Source organism: Callithrix jacchus, chromosome 21, assembly GCF_049354715.1.
Source record: "Callithrix jacchus isolate 240 chromosome 21, calJac240_pri, whole genome shotgun sequence".
NCBI lineage: Eukaryota > Metazoa > Chordata > Mammalia > Primates > Cebidae > Callithrix > Callithrix jacchus.
Genome location: NC_133522.1, coordinates 32,268,588 through 32,286,586, shown reverse-complemented (window position 1 = coordinate 32,286,586; position 17,999 = coordinate 32,268,588). Strand labels below are relative to the sequence as shown.

The 17,999-nt window shown below is 40.3% G+C and overlaps 1 protein-coding gene across 18 annotated transcripts in view; it reads left to right on the top strand.

The window, feature by feature from the left end:
* The window catches only part of APP (amyloid beta precursor protein), a 280,730-nt gene that overhangs the window by 105,367 nt on the left and 157,364 nt on the right, over window positions 1-17,999 (top strand). For all 18 annotated transcript variants that reach the window (XM_078358835.1, XM_078358826.1, XM_078358833.1 and 15 more), the window contains exons 4-5: window positions 10,334-10,446; window positions 12,709-12,902. In XM_078358835.1, coding sequence (XP_078214961.1) covers window positions 10,334-10,446; window positions 12,709-12,902 — 307 coding nt within the window. The remainder of the gene's footprint in view (window positions 1-10,333; window positions 10,447-12,708; window positions 12,903-17,999) is intronic.

Sequence of the window (17,999 nt, the reverse complement as noted above, 5' to 3'; positions counted from 1 at the left end):
ACCTTATTTGTAAAGGAAAGTGAAATCTCTGACCAGTTAGTTTACATTCCTAAGACAAGGTTAAATTTGGAAACCAAAGAATTTTTAATATATATGGGATAGTTTTGAAATTCCTGAATTTTTAAGAAAGAATTTAAATGCCATATTACGTATAATTTTTTTCTCAAAAAATTTCAAACCAAACCCTGTCTAGTTCTTAATAGATACCACAGATAAACTCTAGTTCTTTTCAACTACAATAATTTAATGGACTTTTTTTTGAAGGCTAGAATGTTGATGTGGAATCAAATAGGTATGCCTGTATGTATGGTAGACGCCTCTGACAAGGATCACTTGACTTGAACATGAACATACTGTATGACAATGATCCTGTGTGGCAGGTGCACCTGAATCTGAGTTCTGAGTTAAGAAATCCCGGAGTGGGCCGGGCGGGGTGGCTGGTGCCTGTATTCCCAGCACTTTGGGAGGGTGAGGCAGGCAAATCATTTGGGGTCAGAAGTTCAAGACCATCCTGGCCAACATGGTGAAATTCCGTCTCTACTAAAAATACAAAAATTAGCTGGGCATGGTGGCGCATGCCTGTAACTCCAGCTACTCAGGAGGCTGAGACAGGAGAATTGCTTGAACTTGGGAGGTGGAGGTTGCAGTGAACCAAGATCACACCAGTGCACTCCAGCCTGGGAGATAGAATGAGACTGTTTCAAAAAACAAACAGAAAACCCAAAACAAAACAACAGCAAAGAAATCCAGGAGTGACCAACCCAAAAAGTCATTCCTTATCTGTAAGGAATAGCTGGGCCCTCATCTCCTTCCGTGGAACACGGGCCACACAGAATTGAGACCCTTTGAGTTAAGTGAAAATTGCCGGTGTTATTCAGAGCCTGGGTTAAACACTATTCTGTCTTATACTCACTCTGCCATCTGTGTATATATATGGTATGTATGTGAGGCTGGACCCATGCACTTGAGAAAGTTGGAGAGAGGATTTAGGTAAAACTTTAAGTTTTCACTTCTTTTGCCTTTTTGCTTATCTTGATCAATTTAGTTTCTGCCAGCTGGCAAACAGTTCTCATCTGAAGAATCCCATCTGTCAGTTCTCACTATTATCCGGTAATAGTTACAGTGAAATGCTGGTGACGACAACAGCCACTTTTTAAAGGGATGTGTAATTCACCCTCCTGTCCTCTTTGAGAACCCAGTAACTGCCCACACTCTGAAGCTAAAACCATAACAGTTTTAGCACATGGAAAGTTTGTTGAGAACTGTTTTGTCTGCTTCTGTGAAGTAATCTTCCCGTCTCTTGAGTACAGATGCCTCCCAAGAAAATTTTCCCAGCCTATTTGTTAATGTGAAAGTTACAAAAGATCAGTATATGATGAGCACATTCAAGAAAAAAAATTTGTGGAGTAAGAATCTCAAATGGTAAAATAAAAAATCACTAAGAAAACATTTCATTTTCATATACACATATCTAGTGTATATAAGTTAGTAAGTACATAATTCTGGAAAGTTTTACTTGTCTACACATCTACACAGAAAAATTAGGGAATTCTTGTCCAGACTTTTCGTCATCTTCAGTAGAAGGTGTTTTCTAGCTGTTGGAATGGAAACAAGCTAAATCCTTGACTCCTTTCTATCTGGTTCTTTAGATCTGACCTTCAGACGACATCCAGAATCTGAGAACTACTCACCGTTTCTACTGCTCTCATTCTGGTCCAAGTCATTCTCATCTCCCACCTGGATGAATGCGAGAACCTCTTTCCTGGTCTTCTCACTTCTAGTCTTGACCCCTAGGGCAAGAATAACTAGCTTAGAAAACCATCCCAGAGCCTTCCAGCATTACTCTGAGTACTGGCCAGTTAGACGGTGTCTACTGCCCTGTACAGTCGGCTGTCACTGTCCTGCCTCTCACTTGCTTGCCCAGTGATCTCCTCCACATCATTCCTCCATGACAGCACTGATCTCCTTCCTCTTCTGTGAGCTCACCAGGCATGCATCTGCCTCAGGACCTTTGTGTAATAGCTGCTTCTTCCTCTGTCTAGAATATTCTTCCCTCTGATTCTGAATACTTTGTTCCCTCACTTCCTCAAGTTTTCACCGAAATGTCATATTTTCATGTAGGTGTTCCCTGACCACCCTGTTTAAAATTTCACCCCTTGGCGGGGGGGGGGGGGCACGGGTGGCAACAACCCATCCCCTTTCTCTGCTTTATCTGTGTAACATTTATTACCATCCAACAGACACTGTGTGTTATCTGTTTTTTTTTTATGGTTTTCCCCCAGGATCATGTATCATTTTATTGGTTTTGTTCACTGCTGTGTTCTTAGCACTAAAACAAAATTTTAAGTATGTAGTGAAGAATTAGAGGATAAAGGGCTATGCTGCCAGAGAGGATTCAGGAAACAGCCACTCAGCCAGGACCAGCACTCAGTGCAGACGCTGAAAGAGTTGATCGCTCTGATTCTCTGCTTCTCTACCCCACTGTGTAGATTGCAGTCATGTATTCATTCATTCCATGTGAGCAGTACTCACATGGAAACCAGTACCCTGTCATCTCTGTGAGGCTACAACTAACCCCGTTGTCTTCAGTAGGTGCCAAATAGGTGGTTAGTAAATGATGAAGAGAAGCTGTTGCTGTTTTGATTACTATGATTATTGTTTGTCTGAGAAACTATGGTGGTTGATGAGATACTGGGGAGAAGGATAATATTAATGTAATTAATTGAGCACCTTTGTTCTGGGCACTGAGTTGAGTGCTTTAGGGATATTAATTGATTTAATTCTCCCAGTTCTGCCATTTACTTTAAATGCGACCTGGGCTGTTACATAACCTCTTAGTCTCACCTTCTCTTATAAAGTGAGATCATTGTAGCTGTCTTGGTGTGGTTCTGAGGACAGTGAGAGAAGACACATGTTAAGTATTGAGGGTAGCAGTAGGCACATGTTTCAGAGTTACTGACACTACTGATGTTTTATCTTCACGAGGCAGATCTGGGCCCATAGCACAAGGAAACCCAGGCTTCGGCAGTTTTCAGTAATTCCATTGCCAAAACACTTCCCCCATTTCTTGAATCATCTTTACCTCTTGAGAGATGAGGAAGAGAGGGCCCATCTTAGGCAGAAATCCAAAGACCTTGGGCATTTTTGGCCTTTCCTTCCCATGATTCTGGCCAACATAATTTTAGTCCCAGGAATTCATTGTATTTTAATCTGATAGTCAAATAGTCTGTGCCTTGAACGACCTATGTATGGCTCTAGAATCTTTTACATTAATCTACTCAATCCGGCCAGGCACGGTGGCTCATGCCATTAATCCCAGCACTTTGGGAGGGCAAGGCAGGTTGATCATGAGATCAAGAGATGAAGACCATCCTGGCCAACATGATGAAACTCCGTCTCTACTAAAAATACAAAAAAATTAGCCAGGCATGGTGGCATGCACCTGTGGTCCCAGCTCTTTGGGGGCTGAGGCGGAAGAATTGCTTGAACCCAGGAGGCAGAGGTTGCAGTGAGCTGAGTTGCACCACTGCACTGCAGCCTGGTGACAGAGCAAGACTCCGTCTCATTAAAAAAAAAAAAACTACTCAATCCCACTCTGACTCTCCAAACTTTAGCACTCTCAGGTTTTTTTTTTTTTTAAGTCTTTAAACATTTATTTTTAGAATTAGGTTTCTCTCTGTGACTCAGGCCCTGGGCTCAAGTGACAGTCCCACCACAGCCTCCCTAGAAGCTGGGACGACACCCGCATGTGCCGTCATCCTGGCAGCAGTGTCAGTTTTGAGACACCTTTCCCTTCTCATTTTGCCCAGTGTCGTGAACTGGGGAGTTACGATGGTTTTAGTTGTAGTACTTTTTACTCTAAATGCCATCTTCTTCCTGGATTCCTATCTGTCTTTTGAAAAGGCACCATAAAGAAATAAAAAAATAAAATCTAAATTACATAGTGCAGGAGCCTCTGCTACTCACCTGTTTGATATGCATTCCCATTTTTTTCCTTTCTAAAAGAATTCCAGAGTTTTTTGTTCAGGGTGACCATGTGCTCCGCTGAAAATACTTTCAACAGAATCCCTTTCAGGTGCGTGTGGCCAGATCACAGTAATGGCACATATGGCATCAGTGGGATTGGCTGAGGAGTATGTCCCTCCCAGGTAACACAGCAACGCTTTTTAGAGGGAAAAAGAAAAAAAGAAAACTTTCAACCTTTGTCTTGTTTCTCCTGCCTTCTGCCTGGAACTTGGACACAACGTCTTGAATTTCTGTGACCATTTGTGACCACAAGACACGGGGATAAAGCCAGTGTGCTAAGGATGGCAGCACAGAAAGTTAGGAATAGCTGGTCCCTTGTGGCTTCATGGAGTATCTGCAGTGGCCTTAGCTTCAATGTCACTTCTTATGTGAGATGCATAATCTCACCTTGTGTTTAAGCCATGGTTTGACGTGGTCTATTCTCTGTGACCGAATGCATTCCCAGCAGTTCTGTATGGCTTGATAGCTAATTTAAGTCTAGTTTTATCATCAAATTGACCACATTGTAGATTATAATGTTAAAGTACTTCACAGTCTAAAAGTGAAACTATTTTTGTAAAAGCCAAAGGAAATGAGCCAAATGAACCATTCTGAACAGAGTTTAAATGAGTTTACTGAGTTACCACTTTTGGATGGAGAATTGGAGACCTGGATTTTCAGTCTAGTTCTATTGCCAGTTGGCTCTGTGGGCAAGTCACTTGACCTGGGCTCTTTTCCTCCCATCTGCAAAATGAGGTAATTTGAGCTAGACAGTCCTCTCAAAGACCACCAAAGAGCTAGCAGATTGAGGCCTGCAGAGTCCCTATTGAATTTGCCATCCTTGTTCACCTTGCCAAGCCTTCATAGCCAAGAAGCCAGACCCAAATTTTGTTCATTAGCTTTGAAAACTCCCTTTCAGTTGTGTGTGTGTGTGTGTGTGTGTGTGTGTGTGTGTTGTATGACGTGTTTTGAATATAAATTGTGAATTGTTTAAGCAGGAAACCAGATTGTATGTTTATCAATAAATATGCATAGCATATATTGATGAATTTATCCACTTGAAATAAATGCTGCCAAATTTCCTAAGGTTTGCCGTAAACACAAATGTGATTTCTCATTATGATGTTTAATTTGTTTTGGTCTTTGGGCACTTACACCAGAATTCTGTTCTGAACTTTTTTCTTAACCTGAAAGGTAAAGCAGGTAAACAGAAGGGTTTTTTAAAATGACGTGTGTGTGGTTGTGGATAGAAACTCCAGGTATATAGACTTTTTTAAATGAATGAACTTTGTTTTTAAAAACAAAGCAGTGTAAGTTCACAGTAATTTTGAGTAGAAAATACAGTTTCCGGCCAGGCTCGGTGGCTCACGCCTATAATCCCAGCACTTTGGGAGGCCAAGGCGGGTGGATCACGAGGTCAAAAGATCGAGACCATCCTGGTCAACATGGTAAAACCCCTTCTCTGCTAAAAATACAAAAAATTAGCTGGGCATGGTGGCGCGTGCCTGTAATCCCAGCTACTCAGGAGGCTGAGGCAGGAGAATTGCCTGAACCCAGGAGGCAGAGGTTGCGGTGAGCCGAGATCGTGCCATTGCACTCCAGCCTGGGTAACAAGAGCGAAACTCCGTCTCAAAAGAAAACGAAAAAAGAAAATACAGTTTCCATATACCTGCTGTCCTAGCAAAAAATTTTAAATACAGTGTTTCTTAATTAAAAAGAGAACATACAACCATGCTAAGCCAGTTGGGGAGAAAGGCTTCATTATACTTTTAGCACTCTTAATTCTTATTAAAAAAATTTAAAACAGATTTTTGTGGTTTAACACTTACAATTTCTGATGTATAACATTCTAACATGTTTCATCCAATGTTAAAAGTAATGTAGCAATGCTGTCCACTGCTAAATTTTATTTTAATGTTAGAATACAGTGAGATTTCTATTTTGCCATTAGTCCCGAGAGCTTGTTAAGTAACCAGTTTTAATATTTTAAAATACCATTCTCATTTTAAGGGACACATATTTCTTAGCTGTGTGCAATATAAGAAACTAAGACAATCTTGGCAATATCAGATAAAATGTTTTGCAAGTTAGGAAGTTCAGTAGCCATTTATAAACATAATGAATGTTGCAGTCAGACTAATGCAGAAATACAGGTGCAAGGGGGCAGACTTGGGCCACAGTAGTATTTGCCAACTCTTACCCTAAACACAAGTTCAAGAATATGGTTTTCTTGTGTAGATTTTCTGCCACATGAAAGTAAGAGTAATATCCTTAGCCAATGAGCTCCTAATATCCAAGGCAACTTTTAATTAATTCAGGCTTTTGAGAAAAGCTTTTTACCAACTCCTCATTAAAAATATTCCAACTGGCTGGTCATGGTGGCTCATGTCTGTAATCTCAGCACTTTGGGAGGCTGAGGCAGGCAGATTGCTTCAGCCTAGGAGTTCGAGACCAGCCTGGGCAACATATGTAGACTTTATCTCTAGAAAAAATAATCTGCTGGGTGTGATGGTGCATGCCTGTAATCTCAGCTCCTTGGGAGGCTGAGATGGGAGGATCACTTGAGCCTAGGAGGTGGAGGCTGCAGTGAGCCATTGATCCAACCACTACATTCCAGCCAGGGTGACAGACAGAGACCTTGTCTCAAAACAAACAAAATAATTAATGCAGTATGTGTGTTTTTGGTGAATATTTTACTGAAGTAAATATGTTTCAGTAACTTAACTTTGCATTATAATCTAGTCCTGAGTAGATTGGCTAAGGGCAGGTAAAACAAGATGATTTGACTTCATTGTTTGGCACTTACTGTCTGGTTTATGACCCAAGAACTCTTGCAAGCCAAGGTCAAGTGTATCTGATCCCTGCCCTGGCTCTTCTCACAAACTGATTTAGTAGTTTTGGGCCAGCATTCATTTTTTTAAACTCTTTGACCTATTTGTATGTGACAGGCATTGAATATTTCCAATAATTACTTGTAAAATAGAAAAGCATTACTTCTTATTTTGGACATTTGCATATATGGCTGAGTAGAGCTGACAGATGAGGTGGGCATCTTCAGGCCATGCGTTGCTTCTGGCCTCCTGCAACCTAGAAAATGGGGATGCCGCCTGGGTGCAGTAGCTCACCTGTAATCCCAGCACTTTGGGAGGCTGAGGCAGGTGGATCACCTGAGTTCAAGAGTTCAAGACTAGCCTGGACAACATAACAAAACACTGTCTCTACTAAAAACATAAAAATTAGCTGGGTGTGGTGGTTTATACCTGTAGTCCCAGCTACTCAGGAGGCTAAGACAGGAGAATCCCTTGAACCCAGGAGGTGGAGGGTACAGCAAGCCAAGATTGCGCCACTGTAGTCCAGCCTGAGCAACAGAGTGAGACTGTTTCAAAAAAAGAAAATTGGGATACCTCAGGTATCAGGTATTCTTCCAAGCAGGTAGTGTTGGTTCTCTGACCTCGGAAACCCTGAGAAATCCCCTGGGAATGGTGTATTTGTTTCGGACGGGATTACCTTTACTCTCCATTCTCCAACCCTTCTTGTATTTTTGTTTTAGTTTTGTTTTACATAATTCTATATAAAGACATGTGACATCATTTGCATTATTATGTTTTTTCTTTCCTTATAGTAATTTATATTTTAATGCTTATCTCTGGGGCTCTCTTATAATCTCCTGAGGTGGGTGGCCTTAGGTCAGGGATTCCGGAGACTCCTCCCCTGGGAAGTGAGGTGATTTTTTTTTTTTTTTAAGACTGAGTCTCGCTGTATTGCCCAGGCTGGAGTGCAGTGACGAAATCTTGGCTCACTGCAACCTCCACCTCCTGGGTGCAAGCAGTTCTCTGCCTCAGTCTCCCGAGTAGCTGGGATTACAGGCACCCACCACCAACCCTGGCTATTTTTCATATTTTTAGTAGACATGGGTTTTCATCATCTTGGCCAGGCTGGTCTTGAGCTCCTGACCTCGTGTTCCACCTGTCTCAGCCTCCCAAAGTGCTGGGATTACAGGCATGAGTCGCTGCGCCCAGCTGGAAATGAGGTTTATAAAAAACCCATGATGTGACCCTGTGGAGCTGAGATGTAGTTGTGGCATTAGTCAGTACCATGGGGTGGGTGCTCAGGACTTACTGGTTTCTTCCCCACGAGGTGACACCAGCAGCCTTTGGGGTACCATGTCTCATAATTTTTGCATTCCTTGCAACACACACTACTGCTCTGGACATCATCGATCATTTTAAAGATTTAAGGAATGACAAGATACGATGCTTATTCTCCCCTATGATTTGCCTAGATTTTTATCCAAATATTACTTAATGAAATAGATACTTCAATATCATGATGTATCTTACATGTTTGAGCTAGAAACAGACTAAAGTTTAAACACCTTTATGAGAATGAAACATTGCTTCCTTCCCCTTCTTAGGGCTTTTAATCCCTCTTTATGTTGCATTTCAGAAAATGTCCTGGAGCATGCTGTGAAAGAAAGACATTCTTGTCTTTGCTGGTGTGCGGACAGTCTGTATTTCCGCTCCATGGGAGCTGTGGGATTTTGTCTCTTCTTACATGTCTTACCTGAAGGACTGCAGTGGCCTACTTGGTGGTTTCTCCCTCCTTTCATGGTTTCACTGTGCTGGTCTGTCCTTCACTTAATTAGAGTTTATCTGAAAAAACAAACTTTTGGCCTGTGTTGCTTTCAAAATGGCGTCCAAAACCTAAGGCTCTTTAAAAGTGGAGTTCAGCCTGCTTCCCCAGTGTTACTCACTTCGGGACTCCCTTTGCCACTCTGTGCTGCAGCCATGACGGGCTGCAGATATGCCTTGCTGCTGCTTTACTCTTTCTTTGCACAGGAGGCTCCTTTATTTTGAAGGGTCTTTTGCTATCCATCCATCCATCCATCCATCCATCCATCCATTCATCCATCCATCCATCCATCCATCCATCCATTCATCCATTCATTTGGATTCTAAAATAGAGTTCTTCATGTTTACCAGAACTAGGCCAGGGATTGTGGGGGTGTAATGGCAAGCAAGACAGATTCTGTCCTTATATCATGGAAGTTCAGTTCATTTCCCATGTGGCATATGCTTCTCACCATTCAGACTCATCTCTAATGTTATTTTTTCTTTGAGGGTTTCCCGCTGCACCCAAGATGAGGCACTTTCCTCATCTTTATTACAGAATTTAACTTGTTCATTCATCAACAGGTATTGATTGCCTAGTATGTGCAAGAATCTGTGCTAAAAGCTGGGAATATTGCAGTGAACAAAACAAAAATTAAGTTTACAGCTTACATCTAATGTGGTAGTTATGCATGTTTTACCTTCATTAGACTGAGTTCATGTAGGAATTTATGTAATATCTTTCTATCTTCAGTATCAGAAATGCCTAGAAATAATTTGCATGACATACATTTTCTTTAAGGATACAAAAGTCAGCCAAGTGTGGTGGCTCATGCCTATAATCCCAGCACTTTGGGAGGCCGAGGCAGGCAGATCATGAGGTCAGGAGTTCAAGACTAGCCTGAACAACATGGTGAAACCCCGTCTCTACTAAAAATACAAAAAAAGAGAATTAGCCAGGTATGGTGGTGCAAACCTGTAATCCCAGCTACTCAGGAGGCTGAGGCAGGAGAATTGCTTGAATCTGGGAGGTGGAGGTTGCAGTGAGCCAAGATTGTGCGACTGCACTCCAGTGTGGGCAACAGAGCGAGACCCCATCTCACACACAAAAATGGTCTGAGGAACAGTTTTCACAATTAAATTGAATTAAACTCTCTCTTTCTTGTGAGTGTTATATAAACATATATATATATATATATATATATATATATATATATATATATATATATATATAATACACTTTTGGGTTCTTGCTCAGGAAGTAGAAAAATGCTGACATTTCTTTATTTACAAGCAGATTAAAATGTCCAAGAAAGAAAAGTAGTCAGGGATTTATATTGATTCTGCTCAAATGCTCACCTAGACAATGTCAATATTTGTATTTTACCCCACCGTTGTAAAAGAATAGTAATTGGTTCTCTAGTTAAGCGGCTTTCTTAGGATTAATTCTGAAGCAAGAAATTCGGATTAATTAAGAGACAATTTCACTTGCAGCATGTAAGAACTATTTTAACCATTCAACTTGATGTGGCAAGAAACTGAGTTGCTTAAGGAGGCCAGATACAACATTCTAAAAGGTACTAGTGTCTTGACTGGGTGGCTTAGGCGTTGAAAGGCTGTATAACCTCTCTGAAGTCTATCTTTCCTTGATGCCTTCTCTGCGGTAAGAACACTGTGATTCAGACAGAATGACAGGAAGTGGTTTTCCTTTCTTTCAGTTGGTGAGTTTGTAAGCGATGCCCTTCTGGTTCCTGACAAGTGCAAATTCTTACACCAGGAGAGGATGGATGTTTGCGAAACTCATCTTCACTGGCACACTGTCGCCAAAGAGGTACCAGCCCATAAATTCTTTCTTATTGAAAAGTGAAGACTTCCTGGGGACATACCTGATAGCATTTTAGAGGGTATTTTGAGGCAACAGCTATGTTAACAAGTTATTTAAGAAAAAAATCCAACAGTACTCTCCATAACCCAGATTTTAGGTTCACAGCAAAACCGAAAAGAAAGTAGAGTTCCTGTGTACCCCGTCCCCACACAGGAGGCACAGCCTCCCCATCCGTGAATATTTTTAAAAAGTCAAAAATAGGGCCAGCGGACTAGATTCATTATGTGTCTGTGCCGTGTTTTGCAACTTAAAAATATAACTTACAAATATAATCTTTAGTAGTTATAACTTTAAAGTTTACCCTTCAAATTATTTTTATTCACCTGTTTTCTTTTGTCATATACAATTTTTTAATAATTTAACCCTTTCCCCTTCTATCTATTAGTGAAGAGAGGGTAGAACAGTGAAGTAGCTTGTTAGTACCAGCTGGAAAGCTCCAGTTAGAATTCAGTTTCTAAGCGACACCGTCTGATTTTATATTCATCGGGACATGCCTGCCGCCTTCATTTTTCCACAGGGTGAGTCTAAAGGGGCACTTGGTTAACCTCTGCTTTCGGCTAAGCCAATGAAAGACATGAGATACTTAGCATGAAAAGGTCACTGTGTGGTATGACCATCTTCACAGGTGTCCTTTTGATAGGTTTTTCTAATAAATTTATATAGCTTATTTGTGGTAAGAGCAGTCTACTAGAATTAGTCTCCTTTTTCTAGCTCAATAGTGCTTTACTGAGGGTCAGTTTTGAGCCCCTGTCCCTCCCAGAAACCTGTCTGGAGACATTTTTGGTTATCACGACTTGAAGGAGTGGTGTTACTGGCATCTGATAGTGTCCATAAGCCAAAGATTCTGCTAAACATTTTACAGTGACCAGGATAACTGCTCCCCACCCCCAAGAATTATCCAGTCCAAAACATCAGCAGTGCTGGGGCTGAGAAGTCTCACCTAGTTCATCTTTACCATTGTATCATAGCGTTATAGCTGTGAGGCAATAACATGAAGAGTTAACATTATCTTTTTCCTCTTATTAAATCATATATTTGGATCCACTGTAGAATAAAATTTTCTTTATATAAAAATGTGTTTTAAACGGGAAAAAAAAGAAACCAAATAATTTGAAGTCCAGCTACCTATTTGATAACCTCATTTTTTATTTCTTCTGCGTTTTCAATAGAAAATTCCTTGGTCTCTAAGAATCAGAAATGACTCCTGCAAGGTCAAAGTACAGTCTGTAATATTTTCATTGTTTACCTTTATGTATTGAATGATTAATCCGTCCTTTATCACTGGTGGATGCTCTCAGAGCTTTATGCTAATTTAGATTTGTACAAATTTAACAAATCCCAGCCAAGCAAAAAGGCGTTCAAGGAGAAATTTCTAATGACTCTAAGTTCTGATTCATGGTGGCTGCAGGGGATAATTGCTTCTCTTCCCAGGTTTGTTGCCCTGAAAGTGAGCCAAGAGAGTCAGAATTTCTAGGATAAGGCTGGTCCATGTGGGGTAAACTGCCATCCGTAAGGGAGGTAGGAGTGAGCTGGGAATCTACCTGGAATGGCCACAATTTCTGAATACATGAATCAAGCTAGAAAGCATTAATTCTCTGGTATCTGTTCACCACTGGAGCCTTCTACATCTTATTTCCCAGTTAGTTTCCATTCTATTTGTTCACATAAACCTCTATTATGTAACATCATGGTTTTACTAAAGAAATAATAAACTTAAGAATAAAAAGAGTACCAAAGTGTAACCCATGCTAAAAAAAAAAAAAATTGGCCAGGTGAGGTAGCTCACACCTGTATTCCCAGCTCTTTGGGAGGCTGAGGTGAGCGGATCACCAGGTCAGGAGTTTGAGACCAACCTGATCAACATGGTGAAACCACATCTCTACTAAAAATACAAAAATTAGCTAGGTGTGGTGGTGCATGCCTCTAATTCCAGCTACTTGGGAGGCTGAAGCAAGAGAATTGCTTGAACCTGGGAGGTGGAGGTTTTGGTGAGCTGAGATGGCACCACTGCACTCCAGCCTGGGCAACAAGAGCGAGACTCCGTTTCAAAAACAAAAAATAATCCTGTTGTAAATTCACTCAAAAAGCAAATAATCTTTTCCTTTTTGAAACTGGTTCCTAATAATATGTTGATTATTTTACATGGAGTTTTCTTAGAACGAAACACATCTACTCTACTACTCACTGTTTTATCCTTACACTTTGTAGACGTGCAGTGAAAAGAGTACCAACCTGCATGACTACGGCATGTTGCTGCCCTGCGGAATTGACAAGTTCCGAGGGGTGGAGTTTGTGTGTTGCCCGCTGGCTGAGGAAAGTGACAATGTGGATTCTGCTGATGCCGAGGAGGATGACTCAGATGTCTGGTGGGGCGGAGCGGACACAGACTATGCAGATGGGAGGTAAGGTGGCCTTTGTGTTCAGTCTGAGATGCTGAGACATCTTGCATAGAGTATTTGTATTCTTCTGTAAATTAATCTTTCTGTTTATCACTAAAAGGGTCTCTGTCTACTCCCATCAAAGTCTGCTGTTATGGAAAAAATCTGAACTATGACTTTTTATGGCATCCTGTTTAATTAATAATATCAATCACCCATCACAGAGTTAATTTTAACTATTTAATATTAAACTTAGGATAAAAATCCCACTGATAACTATCATAGGTTACTGGTAGTTCCAACAGGGAGCTGAAATAATAATGGCATTCTGTTTTGGTTATTAATTTTAAAATATGTCTTAATTGCTATCTGGAAGTGTCAGTCATTAGTTCAAGGTGAATTTTTGTTAAGAAAGGTACAGTTTGAGATTTTGGGGGTTTTGTGTGTGGATGTGTAAAGGTTTTTCTTTGTGACCTTTTATCATCTTCTTTTCCTTCATAGTGGAAGTCAAAGGCATTTATAAATGCTTGTTAATTTTATTTTTTTAACCACCTTTGATTTCATGATCTTAAAGGAACCTGTTTTTGCCTCTTTTTCTTAGTTTCTTAATCCCATAACTTCTTACCTGATTCTCATTCTTATTGAAGGTAAACATCTATATTCAAATCATAAAATTATAAGATGAGAATCTTTGGGTTGGATAGGCCATCTGGTCCACGCATTGATTCTGTGCTGTCTCACTCTCTAAAAGGTGATGATTCTATCACTTCTCTTTTTCCTTCAGTATTCTCTCAGATGTTCCCTAGAGCTACAGATTTCCAAACAGAAGATTCAATATGAGTTGTAAGTTTATAATCACCAAACTACAGGATGCTTGTTTTTTTTTCTTCTAATTTCTGGTGTAATCTGCTACTAGGGCCCGCACAGCGTTTATTATGTACACCAGATAGAACACTGGGACCACAATCATAAACTGAAGGATCCAGGCAAACTGGGTCATATGGTTACTCTACCTATTACTGTCTGCAGTGATGATACCACTATCCAAGTTGAAATGCCAGCCAACTCCTCATTAGTTACCTTCGTTTATATCCCATTTCAGTACGTGAACACAGCTATGCTTTAGACTCTGACATTCCTTAGAAATATTGTCCCCATAAGGTTTCTAGTTTTGATATTCTTCTCTGATCATGACCTTCCCTTATAATCACCTCCCCAGTTCAGGCTTTTAGACCATTATCCCTTTTTTTCCTGCCAGCCTTTCTAATCAGGATGGAATCAATGGATAATTATTCTTACCCATTCCATCCAACATCCTTGACTTGACTGATACCCTTCACATTTTCTAAACATACTTTTGTCAGTTCTCCATAGCTAGGGAAAATGAATTTCTTCCTTTAGTTGCTTCTGGGATTTCTAAAGTATCAAGTCATGTAACCTTACCAGTTAATTCCATTTCTTATTCATGCCGTAACATCAGCTGGGATCTTAATGTTACTAGATGCACCTAATTATCTCTGTCTGATGACCGACCTATCATCTTCTCCATAGCAGTTGATCCAGGCCAACTTCTTGGTCCCCATCGTAACTCTCTCTCTCATGCTCTGCAGATGACCCCTCCACAGTGATCCACTGTGCATTTCTGCAACATGGTACCTGACATTTGGTAGGTGCCCAGTATGTGTTTGTTGAATAAATTGATGAATTTTCTCTTCTACTTCAGCATCTCTTGTACCTTCTTCTATCCCTTTGTTTCCTGTCTTCCCTTTTATAATTATATTCTACTTGAACTCTTTTTATGAGACGGATTCTTGCTCTGTCACTCAGGCTGAAGTGCAGTAGTACGATCTCAGTTCACTGCAACCTCTGCCTCCTAGGTTCATTCTCCAGCTTCAGCCTCCTGAGTAGCTGGGACTATGCCTATAGTACCATGCCACCATGCTGGGCTAAGTTTTGTATTTTTAGTAGAGACAGGATTTCACAGTGTTCCACAGGATTCTCCTGACCTCATGATCCGCCTGCCTTGGCCTCCCAGGGTGCTGGGATTACAGGCGCGAGCCACTGTGTCTGGCCTCTGTCTGGACTCTTAATCATCTTCTCCCCTTTATCTTGCATTTTCAGTCTCCCTCTCTTCAACACCCCACTCCGCCATCCCACCCACCACCACCATCCTGGCTTCATCCACTCTCTTTCCCGATTATTCTTTCCCATGTCTTAGTAATCTTTCTACTACATGGTTTTAATCCTGTTGACAATTGATAGGAAATATTTGATGATTTATTCTATTTGTAGAGAAGTCCAAATTCTCTCACAGGGCATTCAGAAGTCTCTGATATGGCTTCAGCCTGCATTTTCAGCCTTACGCATGTATGTGACTCTATCTCATAAAACTGTTGACCTTTTCTTTCTCTAGGCTTTTGTTCCCACCATTCTGCCCCATCTGAAATATTTTTCAAATGGGGTATGATAAAGATATTTGTCATACCCCATTTTGAAATATTTTTCCTTTTTGTCAAATAATGTATAATAATATTGTCAACTCTAATGTGCCACATCTTCTGGCCTGTCAAAATCCTGTATATTATTAGATGGTCACCTGAAAAGATGCATCCTTTACAAGTCTTTACAGGGGCCTTGCTCTGCTCTACTGCCCTTGCTTTTACCTTTGTATTCTTAAAAGACCATAACTTATCTTCCAATTAATTGTAATCTTATCTCCTTTTATCTGTTAGAATCCAAACTATAGTTTATGTGTCTGGTATGTTATGCGCATAGGTCCTCGAAAAATATTAGACAAAGTGAATTTTATATTTTTAATTTTTTTTCATAGCTTTTGTAAAAGACTTCGTGATCCATAATTGGATGTTACAGCAAGCTTGTCCAGCCTGCGGCCCAGGATGATTTTGAATGTGGACCAACACAAATTTATAAACTTTCTTCACTATGAAATTATTTAGCCATTTTTTCTATAACCCCTGTTATAGATCCTCCCATCTTTTAGCAAAGAGCTGTTCAATACAAATGTAATGTGAGCCACCTACTTTTTCATTTTCTAGTAGACAATTTAAAAATAGTAAAAAGAAACAGGTGGATTTAATTTTAACAACATTTTATTTAATCCAATGTATCTAAAATAACATGTGTACAGTGTGAAAAAGTTAATGATTGTTCACATTCATTTTGTTTGTTTCATAAGAAGTCTTTAAAATCTAATACGTTTTTAAACATTTAACAGCACATCTCAATTCAAACTAGGCACATACTGTGTTTGATAGTTACGTGTGGCTAGTGGCTACTGTATTTGGACAGCGTAATTCCTGGATGACTTGAAATTTCTTATCACTCTTTATTTTCCACTAAGACAAATGGTTTATATAACCTAGTAATATTTTTAAGATTGAGCCACCGGACTTTTATTATTTTTAACTATTCATGATTTTTAAATTTTTAAAAATTGGTTTGGATTCAATATGATTAGAATATCAGGTCACTTGCATCATTTGATGTTTTAACATCTTTCTTTGTAGCCCTGCAGGCAGGCAGGGCTTCTTCCTCATGTGGCAAAGCCAGAGAGGTATCTCATCACTGATCCACACACAAGCTGGGCTCCTGCCAACTGGCAGCCCCCTTGTTCCAGGAATCAGCCCTCCTTTTGACACTTGAAATGTAAGAATCAGAATAGGAGTTTAACATACCTGACTTGAAACATCTTCGGGGGATGCTACATGATAATTCTTGAAGAAAGAGGAACAAACTACCATTTTCCTGAAACAGGATTTGATTGACAGCATTTTGTTGTTCGTTAGTTAATGAGACTTGTTTGGATAGAACACGAGTGTTTTTCTATTTGCTAATGAGGCACTTAGAGAACCAGTCCTTGTGCGATGAGCTCTGTTTTATGACCTCATTGAAAAGGAGGTATGAAAAGGAGGTAAATCTTTTAACATAGCCAAAACAGGTAGTGTTTCAGAAATTTATTTGTAAGGTACTGAGGATATATTTCTCCAGTGTTGTAATGGTCATGTTCTAGGATCACCTCAAAATATCTATTTATGCAGTCTGTTAACTAACCTTATGTAGCGTAATGTTAATAATATGCAGACTCCAGTGGTCATGGGGAAGAATTTTTTTCCTGGGAAAATTTATTTGGAGAGCTAACTTGGCAAGACTAGTCAAGTAGGCAGTCTAGGCCTGGAGGCAGAGCTGCCCCTTACCTGGAACTGCAGAATCTGATCAAACCCAGTGCTCCATGGAGGTTGCTGAATTTGTAGAGCAAATGAAATGTTAGAAGACCCTCTAATTGTTGTAGAGTACACTTTTCCTTTGCTGGGTAGGTGCCCACATTTGATTAAGAAACAGAATCTTGAATTATCGATATATTCTTTTAGGTTTAGGTTGGCAAACATTGGTGAGAGTGTGCTGTGAGGTAACTTGATATATCTTTCTGTATAACTAGATGGGTTTTTTTTTTAATTTGCTATAAACATTTTTTAAAAACAACTGCTTACAATCTGGCAGAGTGATTCCTGTTGACTGCATCTTGTCATCCTCTTTGAAGCTATATAACTCAGAAGAGTTTTTCTTTTCTTTGCGTTTTTTTTGGAGACAGAGTTTTGCTCTTGTTGCCCAGGCTGGAATGCAGTGGCGCAATCTTGGCTCACTGCAACCTCCACTTCCTGGGTTCAAGCAATTCTCCTTCCTCAGCTTCCCAAGTAACTGGGATTATGGATGCTCACCACCATGCCCAGCTAATTTTTGTATCTTTAGTAGAGACAGGGTTTCACCATGTTGGCCAGGTTAGTTAATGTTACTCTCTGGTTTGTGTTGGGGGGATGGGGGAGCAGGGATAGTGATATAGTTTGGCTTTGCCCCCACCCAAGTCTCTTCTTGAATTCCCATGTGTTGTGGGAGGGACTCAGTGGGAAGTAGTTGAATCATGGGGGCAGGTCCTTCCCATGCTGTTCTCATGAAGTGAGTAAGTCTCATGAGATCTGATGATTTTAAAAAGAGGAGGTCCCCTGCACAAGTTCTTTCTCTTTGCCGGCTGCAATCCATGTAAGACATGACTTGCTCCTCCTTGCCTTCTGCCATGATTGTGAGGCTTTCTCAGCCATGTGCAAC